Source organism: Acomys russatus, chromosome 26 (assembly GCF_903995435.1).
Source record: "Acomys russatus chromosome 26, mAcoRus1.1, whole genome shotgun sequence".
NCBI classification, from domain to species: Eukaryota; Metazoa; Chordata; class Mammalia; order Rodentia; family Muridae; genus Acomys; species Acomys russatus.
Genome location: NC_067162.1, coordinates 29,050,694 through 29,060,971, shown reverse-complemented (window position 1 = coordinate 29,060,971; position 10,278 = coordinate 29,050,694). Strand labels below are relative to the sequence as shown.

Sequence of the window (10,278 nt, the reverse complement as noted above, 5' to 3'; positions counted from 1 at the left end):
GACCATTGCTTAGAAAAGCAGTTAATGGGGCCTGTGGGATCACCTCAGGACTCAAGGTCAGGAGCTGCTGACAGTCTGCTTCCTCCCTAGCCTGGCCTGGGGGAGGGGCTGGGGGAGTAGCTGGGCCCTGGATAGGCTTGAGGGAGGCTCCTGAGACCAGGCATGATAGATCAGTTACAACCTTCCTCGGGACTGGGTTTTAGAGTCTCTACCAGGGCTTCCTGGGGACCCCTGGGGACCCCTGGGGAAGACTCCTCAAAGTTCAGCATAGGCAGGTTTGCTTGGCAGTTTTGAAGGAATGGAAGTCTGGGATAGATTGGGAGTGTGTATGTGGGTGGGTGCCCAAAGACAGAACACGAGCCTCACTTTCGCAGTATTTGGAGTGGCCATCAACAAAACATGTCTCTATCTCTGGATATTTAAGGGACTTGGAATTTGCTACCCGGAGGATGGAAAGGTCTTTGGTAGCCACAAGGAAGGGGTGCTGGGCTGGAGGGTCTGTGCCACTCCTCGGAAATCAGGGAAAGTGTGTCAGGTGTCTGATCCCAGCTGCAATGAGTTTGGATCTCCTGGCCCAAAGACCGGAAACCCTAGATGATAAGCTCTTCCCGGGGATCCGAGCCATAAAGCTCCGCCAGCATCTTGAACCTGGGTCCCCAGTCGTTAAGGAAGTCATAGTCGATTTCAGAATCGGAGGAATTGGTGGTCAGGGAGCTGAGTGACTCTGCGATGGACTCTGCGCCCTCGTAGCCGTAGATGTGCAGTGTGTCATAGGGGGGGCCACCGCTGTCATTGTCTGCCTCATCTTTCTTCACCTCGATCATGGTGGCCATCTCGCTGGGTCCGCTGTGTGCTCCTGGAGCTAGCCGTGGTGGCTTCTGCACCTGCGTGTACACTGCTGGTACGGCATCCATCGTGGACCGCAGGGGCTTGGTGGACCCGTTGCGCACCGAATTAAGCACTGACACATCGTAGCTGGTAGTGTCCATCTCGCCACCGCCCTCCTCGTCGTAGGTGACCAACTGCTCGTGAATCTCAAGGGCGCTTTTGCTATGTGCGTGTGCCTGCTTTCGGAGCCGCCTCCGCAGGAAGATGAGGAGGGTGATCACTGCCAGCAAGTCAGAGCAACAGATGTGGGTCAGATAGGGTTCCCGGGCGGGGTGCTCCTAACCCCTCCTTCCTACAAATTCCTGGGGCCAGCCCAGATTCCCAGGGCCATTACCATTCCTGGGCAAACACAGACTTGGTTTGGCGCAAAGTTTAAGTCAGTGACATAACATGGACCCTGCTGAAGACTGTGGGGGAGGGGGGTGGCTGTGGGAAGATCCCCCAGAAGCCTGAGCTGTGTCAGAGAGCTCCTCATTGTTTCTAGCCTTGAGTTAGTTACTAATCTGTAACATACATAAAGTAAGGATGGCCTAATGAAACCCCTCCCTCAGCCTCACTTTTCCTGTCTGCAAAGTGGATATAGTGACTGCTCGGCAAAACTGGTATTTGAGAAAGAAGGTGATGATGAGATTCTGTGGGTGATATTAATGCTTCCATCCTTCTTATTAATTATTACTTATGAAAAGGAATCCTGTCTCTAAAGTCTCTGGCCCAGAGGTTCCGGGAAATGGACACAGTGGGAAGTGTAGAGGCCTGGAGCAGAGGCTGCCTGTGCCTCTTGCATCCTAGCACTGCATGGGGCTGGTACAGCATAGAGAAAGTACTTTCTGGAAGGAGCCTTCAATCCTCAACTGAGTGGACTGGAGAAGAGGGCTCTGTGAGGCACCAAGCTTCCTGGTGCCCCATGGGCATGAGGCTGGCTAACACGGCCCTTCACAAATCTTTGTCTGAGGTTTGTTTCATGGGAAAGTGAAACCTAGGTGAAACCTAAAGTCACCCTGAAAGTGACAAGGCTCAAAACAAACAAACAAACAAACAAAAAACCCCAAACCAAAAAACTAAAAAACAACCCTCCCCACACAAAACAAAACAAACAAAAAAGGAACCAAAACAAAACAACCCAAAAGAAAAACTAAAGCTGGAAGAATTCTATAAAAGCAAAGAAACCCCCTGGTAAAATTCCAAGTTAAAAGTCTGAAAATTTTCCAATCTAAAGGAATTTTAGAAACAATTAAAGCCAGAAGTGGTGGTGCACACCTTTAATCCCGACACTCCAGAGGCAAAGGCAAAAGAGTGTAGGTCAGCCTGCTCCATATATAGTGAGTTCCAGGCCAGCCAGGGATATCCACTGAGACTTTGTCTCAAAATAAATGAATAAAATAAATAAATAAACAATAGTTTTAATGTATATCAATGCCTGAAACAACACCCAGAATATAGTATGCACTCAAAATGTATGTAGCAAGTGAATGAATGTCAAGTGTACATTCTTATTCTTTTTGAAATGGTGGACATTAAACCTTGTGCCTGACACGTGCTCATATGTGCTCTACCACCGAGCTCCAGCCTTGGTGCCAGGTTATTTTGAATTGGAGTTAGCTTGAAGAATGGCCCTATATCTCATCTTTCCTTTCCCCTGGCCCCTTAAGCACCAGGTTGGCGGAGTTCTACATTTATATCTTTGTGGCCTATACAAGGAACTGTGAGGTCCAGAGTGGTACAGGACTGGGCTGGGACCCTGCGTCTTCTGTGAAGCCCTCTCAATGTCTCCTCCTTGCCCCGTGAGACACTGACCTGTGATGGTGAGGATGCAGAGAAAGATGGCCACCAGCGCCTGGATGCTGATGCCCGCCTGGGCGGCCATCTCCTCACAGAAGGTGAACTCGCCTTGTTCGTTGCATTTGCACACAGCCACTGTTAGCGTGCCGGTTCCGGTCAGGCTGGGCATGCCATTGTCTGAGATGAGCACGGGTAGGTAGTGGAACTTGGTATTCTCCCGATCAAACTGCCCATACTTGACTGTGATGTTGGCCGTGTTGTCTGCAAACGTCAAGACGGCAAAGTGAGGCTCTGTCAGGAACATCTGCCCTCCTGTCTCCTGGGGAGAGGCTGCCTTATCCTATGGGATTTCACTGCCTTCTTTGCTCCCCCGCCTCAAGTTTCAGCCCCTTGAGCACAGGCCTGCCGCTTTGCAGAGGATGTAGTTTTGGCAGGTGCTTTGACCCAGCCTGAAAGAATGGCTCAGCCAGCATATAAAACCCCAGTTTTCTGTTTATGTGGACGATGGTCACATGCTCTCTTCTCCAATCTCATCTCAACAACAGGAGCTTTTCTCTTTTGCTTAACTCATTGCTGTATTGTTTCAAGCTCTCACAAAAATAAAATTGGGGAAAGAACACTTTTTCTTCGAGCACCGGGCTAACTTTTTTGTGCTGCCTCTGAATCATTGCAAAGGAAGTTTATAACGGTAAACACAAGCCTGAGTCTCTAGTGGCACCTGCAGATTACATTTGCCACTGGGAGAGGATGTCCCTGGGCATTCTGAAGCTGAGAACCAGTTTCTGTGTCAATATCCCCCGTCCTTGGAGCCAACCATTGGTTTACTGTGCAGAAGGATCCTCCATCCTCTGGGGAGCTTTTTGAACAGCTTGATTTTCAGGCCCCCCTTTTCCCATTGTATGCACGTGCATGCATGCATGCACACACAGACACACAGACACACAGACACACACACACACACACACACACACACACACAGAGCTGCTACTGCTGCTATTCAGTGGCCATGGGCAAAGGACAGCTAATCTGCCTTTTGTAGGTTCCTGGGAGGTTATTGGAGGACTTAGGCGCATGGGGTGGGCACATACAAGACCAGTCAAAAGCCAAGAATTTAAAATAAAAGCTGATTTCACATTGTTATTCATAATTACCTTTCAGTTTTAAGGCTATTATAACTGAGAACAAATGACAGGCCACTGACACATGATGGGAGAAAGGATAGACTCTGCTACTTAGAACATTTGTATGCAAATGACTCTGAGACCAATAGACTTGCCTCCTCTTGCGCATGGGATGTTTATTTGGGGGTAACTTTCTATTTTGCTGTAGGACCCCAATTCTACTTAGCTCACTTGAGGTATGCATTGGGAATGGGGCAACAGGTATTTTTGTAATGTTGTTTTCTGAGTGTTGAGTTGTGTCACTAACTATCAGCATAGCATGGCTACCGTCCTCATTCTGTAGGCCATGGTGTTCAGCTGGCTGGATGCGTCTGTGGCTGATCCCCTGTATCTGCCCCTTACTCTCAGGGACCCTCTTCCCTAGTTTTTTCCGAAAGATGACAATGGGCTATTTCGGTATGGGGCCCTCATGGTGTTATCAGTTAGGGACAGGGAGCTCTCTTTCCATGTTTGGGTGAACCGTTGCTATATTCATCCTGAAGGGTGTTATTTTTTTCTTAGAAAGTTGCAGAGGCTGTGGAAATAGAGGCCATGGAAGCCTGGCCACTTCCCCATGGAATTAAATCAGCTTACCAAGTGGATCTTCAGAGCTCTGACTGGCAACTACTGACCTCAAAAGACTCTCTGAGCCTTGATTGGCTAAAGAGATATACTGTGCTATGCTGTGATTAGTGGACCAGATCCCCCGTTCAGGGCCCACTCTCTGGCAGGTATCTGTTCTAGCTTAACTGGCAACAAAAGCTCTTTGTGCTGATGGGGACTCATGGCTTCCTTTTCCAGTCTGAGTTCTTTGGAATGATATAAAAAGTTGCAGTTTTGTTGAGATCGAGATCCCAGTATTCAAAGAAGCTTTTGGATGGTTTGGACTGAGCTGGCTGCCTGCATCCCTGTTATCCATTCTGCCTTCCTCTTCAATGAAGCCTCACTGGGGTAATGGTAATCCTACGGACCATGCCCTATGGACCATGAAGCCTGGGCAGAAGGCTTGACCACACAACTGTACATTGTATATGGTGAGAATTGTACAAAACATCCTATAACTTGTAAGATCCTATGGAGACCTGTCACTCCATGTTGGTCTAGTGCTTGATTTTTGTGCTTCGAGACTCTTAACTGACACTGCTGACCTTTTAAGAGCCAACGGACCGCTCTGATGCTTACCATGGTTGTCTATGAGGGTGAAGTTGCTGTCCTCGGACTTCAGGGCAAACTTGAACTTTGTGTTTGGTTGCATCACATCCTTGTCTGTTGCGGAGATCTGTACCACCAGCTGGAATTGTGAGAGATGGGGAGTGATCAGTGTGGTTTAGGGGTGGTATCTTGGGGTTCAAGGCTGGGTTTAGACGTGACCATGGCTGCCTGTCACCTATGGCACTCTCCTAAATGGTCTCTCCAAGGCCACTTTGTCTTCTACCATCCTGCACTCACTTGTCCCTGACCTATTCTTCAGACACCGCCTTCATTTTTCCACATGTAAAATGGGAACAACATTTTCTTCAGAGTCATTATGTAGTTACTTTAAACTTGGGGCAGTCTAGGTGGGTAGGGAGGTTTTCTCCTCAGTCCTCTGCCTGAAAACACACTGTTCTCCCTCTACCTCCGCCACTCGAGGCCGACTCACCTTGCCCTGGGCAGCATTCTCACACACTTTAGGTTCATAGGGCAGGGCCAGTTCCGGGGGGTTGTCATTCTCATCCAAGACTTCAATGTAAGCCTGCACAATGGATTCTTTTCCCACTGGGTTACCTGCAGGGGAGACAGCTTGTTAACACAGTGGGCCCAGCTGATGCTGGCCTCCGGGGCTGGAAGATGTTTGGATGGACAGTCCTGGGCCACTGAGTGGTGAAGCCCATGGTTTTGTTTTTGTTTTTGTTTTCAGGAGAAAAGGTCAAGGATGGTGTTGTGGATGGAAGGAGTGTGGAGGAGGACAAGTAGGGGTAAACTTTCATAGATGAGCAAATTTGCTTATGTGAATTCAAGAGCTAAACATCCTTGATGCATAGTAAGAGGTTGTAATTAAATTAATAAGTAAATCAAGCAAACAAATACAATCAGTTAAAAATGATGCAATTGAACAAATAATCAAGTGCTTACTTAAGTAATGGTGTCCCCTCTCAGAGATCCCATGGAACCTGGGTGCAGGAGGAAAGTGACTACTTTTTTGCCTGGGTGATTGTCACAACTCCCCTGCATAAGTTTTTGCAGATCCTAAGGATCTCTATAGTTCAGGGCTGCTTCTTGGCCCTTTAACCGGTGCACATATAACTTTCATTGCACGCAAGAGTGTTTGCTAAGGGTGTTTAACACTAAGAATCATGCCGCATTTGGTCTATGCACATACTTAGCCCTTTCTCTCTCTGTTCTCTGGACCAAACCTTCAGAAACTCTGTGTGTAGCTTTCGGTGAGTCTCATCACAGAGACACCTGAACAGTCTTTCTCATCACAGTGCTTCTTAAACTGTGATGTACACGGGGTTCTCATTAAGTGTAGGCTGGCTCTCTGTTATTCTGTATTCCCAACAAGGTGGTGGGTGCTTTATGTCACGCTGGTCCAAGGAGTACATTCAGAACAGAAGGTCAACATACCCCAGCCAGAGCATGTGTCCCCAGGGTCTTATGAATTGGACCTTTAGAGGTCCAAAATGATGTTATGTCAATTTTGAAAGAATGAGGGAAAAGAAGAGCCCAGAAGGCCTGGAAGTTGGAGCCACTCACCTCTAGAATCCAGTTCATTGGCCTCCACAGTCAGATTATACCAGGCGTGGGTTTCTCTGTCCAGTTCTTTCTCATTATAGATGCCTCCCTGTTTGGTTATTCGGAAGAACTGGCCTCTGTCACTGGTCTTGCGGATGGAGTATCTGTCCAGGAGAGAGAAGCTCATGACTTTCCCTGTCCTTTGCTGTTTGCAAAGTCTTCAGCATGACAGAGAAGGCTCTTCGGGGCTTGTCCCTTGCATCCTTCCCTGTACCCCTTTTCTAGTGTTCACTGTTTGTCCTGACTGTCCAGAGCGAGTGGGCCTGCACACGCACACAGGAGCAGGATGACGCTTGGACAGAATGATGTGCTTATCTTACAGTTGTACGGGGGTACCTGAGACTCCACCCAGCCACATTTCAAACTCAGCAGGTGACACTAAAATCAATTATGCCTCAGCTGCAGTGTGTGTGTGTGTGTGTGTGTGTGTGTGTGTGTGTGTGTGTGTGTGTGTGTGAAGATAGTTGCTACTACTGAGAAGCTATGACAAAATAGCAGAAGCAATACAAAATATAATAATAATTTTTGATAGGACGAAGGCCCGAGCCTACAGATTAAGCAATGTATTCGATATTTGGGCATAACTATAAAATATATAGTAATAATGAGATGTGTGCTGAGAGTCCTTTGAATGTCCCAGCAGTGTGAGGAAACTGAAGAGTTCAGACTCTCAGGAACAAACATAATAGATTCCTTAGGAAGAAAGGGAAATTAGACCTACTTCAGATGTTCCCATAGGCTGAGTGCTAGAACACATTGGTGGGACGTTTGAAGAGAAGTACACAAGTACATCCAAGAGTCATTAACATAAGAAGGCAAAGAGTGATTTCCTATCTATCTATCTATCTATCTATCTATCTATCGCTACCTAATCTATCTGTCTGTCTGTCTATCTGTAAATATATAAGAACTTAGGAAAAACATCATTCACAAAGATGAGTCCTGCTCCTGCAAACAAACAAACAAACAAACAAACATACATCTTGAAAACTTTAAGAGATTTCCTCATAGAAAGTAGAAACCTGGTCTGGGAGGAACTGAAGTGAAGTTATTAGCACGTAGGTGTGAGTGATGCTTTTAACTAGAAAGCATTTAAGGTTTTGTAGACAGAAGGAAATCTCCAGGCCTGTACAGCATTAAGGTAAAATAGATCTCTGAGGTTCATAAGTTATCCAGCCCATGATATGAAGTTATTGCAAAGGAAAATGAACTAAGAGCAAGTATTGGTGAAACTTGCAGGACACGATCCAAAAAAAATGACAGCAAAACCACAAATAATTAACAATGAACGAGGCATCAGTGTATCAGTACGTTTGTGTAGTCTTGAACGGAAGGCTACTCTGAACTCACCCATGAACTCAGGGAGAGCAGGAGTGACCACAGACTTCTTTATATATGTGTAATTTCGTCAAGCTAAAACACTTCTGCAGGCTTTGTGTTTTGGGAGACAAATTACTAAACCATTTTTGGTGACAGGGCCTCAGATATGCCATTGCTACTTATGACTGCTCACTTTGACTCCCAGGTCCAAAGGGATTCAAAGAACAGAGGATGACCTGGACCAGACCAGATGGACAGGACATGAGCTAGCAGGACAAGGGTGTTAATGGAAAGAGGCAGAGTCCAGCATCTTTCCATGGAGGTGTTGGGAGAAGCCAGTGCCGTCTGAGCCTTCATCTCAGACCACTAGACACAAGAACATCCATTGCCAGGATCACCATGGCATTTTCACCTCACGCCCACCACCTCCTTACCCAATGCTGCGCTGAGCCTTGTCAGGGTCTTTGGCCACCACGGTGCCAATCAGAGGTTTCTTCTGGTTCTCTGGCAGTTGGAAGTGATAGAAGTGTCGCTGGAAGACCGGGGGCTCATCCACATCCATGACATTGATGGTGATCTTGGCTTTGTTTTTGCCTGCAGTGCTGCTCAGGTATCCGAGTCTGACGGTGGGGTCTGTGGCCTCAATGTAGAATGTGTACTTCTGGATGAGTTCATAATCCAGGGGCTGTGTGGGTGGGAAGTGTGGAGACTGCCTTTAGCCCATTTCATTTTACTGGTCCCCACCTCGGTACCCACTCCTGCTCTAAGAACCGAGGGCACGCAGAGCCCCAGTCCTCCTCTCTCGGGGTTCAGAGCCTAGGAGTTCTATTCAAAGGGAGTATCGTTCACGGTTTTGCTCAAGAGGCTTCTCCCATGTTTGTCTGTCTATCAAATTCCATCCTATTCATCTTGAGGAATGAATAGGCGTTTGCCAGTGAGCAGGTAGGAAGAGACAACCCTCTCAGAAACTATTCTGAATAGAGGCAACAGCTTCCTGCCTGGCGTTGTTGTGCAGCCCTGAACATGTCAGCTACATTGTTCTTGTTGTTGTTTGTATGTCTGTCTTCCCTGCTGTCTGAGAGCTTTGTGGACTCTGGTGGCGTTGTGTGTGTTCCCAGTCCTCTACCTGAAAGTTCTAGAAAGCTCCTCTCCCTCCTCTTCTGGATTCAGTCAGTATGACTTTGCTTGCTGCCATCAGTGGCCACTGTCCATGAGTGCTTGTGCCCTCAGGTGCTCATTTTATCAAATATATGCTAATAACTACTGTGGACTCCAGGAGTTAATGCTGGGGTAGGGGAAGGGCAATACACTGCGCTGATTTTAAATGTGAATTTGTCACAACCTGGAACCACCAGAGAAAGGACCCTTAACTGAGGAATTACCTAGATCGGCTTGCCTATGGGCTTGTCTGTGGGAGATAGTCTCCATTGTTAATTAGTGTAGGAAGACCCAGCCCATTGTGGGCAGTACCATTCCCTAGGTCTAGAAAGCTAGCTGAGAGCCAAAGCCACAGACAGGAAGTATAAGTGCATTTGTTTCTCTCTGTTCTTGGCTGTGGATGTGATGTGACCAATTGTCCCCTAGCTCCTGCCACTGTGACGTCCCCTTAACAATGGACTCAACTTGGAATTGTTAGCCCAGTACACCTTTTCTTCTCCAAGGTTTGACCAACCTTTGGTCAAGGTTATTTTTATCATAACATGAGAAATGATACTAGAACAAGCATTCTCTGTCAGCATTGCAGGGTTTATGGCTGCTTATCCCATAACCTGACCTTTCTCTTGTAACAGTGAGATGTGCTCTAGGTGGCTCTCTCATGGGTCTAGGCCCCACTTGTGCCTGTCTGTCAGTGATCTCAGGAGTAGCTACCTTATTACCACCTGTCACCACTCCTGGGGTTTCCAGGGATTGCTTCCCAAATAAACACTTCACACCCAAAAGCATTGCCTCAGCTTGATTTCTGGAAAAACTCAGCCTGAGACAGCGGCTTATAGTCGCCATGAGCACACAGCCGGCTCTGAGCTGTACAAGGATATTCTTGTCAACGGCCTGTGCCTCAGAAGCAGTCTCCAAGCCCATCCTTTGGATGCTGTGAACTCAACAGCCTGTGATGGGTTCAGTACTGCAGGTCTACGTACCTTCGTGGGCTTGATGATGCCCTGGTTACGGTTGGGGTCTGTCTCAATGGTGAAGGTGTCCCTGTACTCGCCCTGCATGATGCTGTACTTGGTCATCCGGTTCTGAGGCTCATCTGGGTCCTCAACAGATAGAAATCCCAAGGGGCTGCCCACACGGATGTCTTCTGGCACCGTAAATGTGTACGTGGCTGATGTGCATAGGGTACCACAAATAGTTA

The 10,278-nt window shown here is 47.5% G+C and overlaps 1 protein-coding gene across 1 annotated transcript in view; it reads right to left on the bottom strand.

Annotated features, from left to right (window-relative positions):
- Positions 1-240: 240 nt before the first annotated feature.
- Positions 241-10,278, bottom strand: part of Cdh5 (cadherin 5) — a 36,500-nt gene continuing 26,462 nt past the window's right edge. Inside the window, exons 6-12 of the mRNA XM_051168501.1 lie at positions 10,061-10,248; positions 8,357-8,607; positions 6,564-6,706; positions 5,470-5,594; positions 5,010-5,118; positions 2,683-2,928; positions 241-1,108 (exon numbers count right to left, since the gene is read on the bottom strand). Coding sequence (XP_051024458.1) covers positions 591-1,108; positions 2,683-2,928; positions 5,010-5,118; positions 5,470-5,594; positions 6,564-6,706; positions 8,357-8,607; positions 10,061-10,248 — 1,580 coding nt within the window. The 3' untranslated portion in view covers positions 241-590. The remainder of the gene's footprint in view (positions 1,109-2,682; positions 2,929-5,009; positions 5,119-5,469; positions 5,595-6,563; positions 6,707-8,356; positions 8,608-10,060; positions 10,249-10,278) is intronic.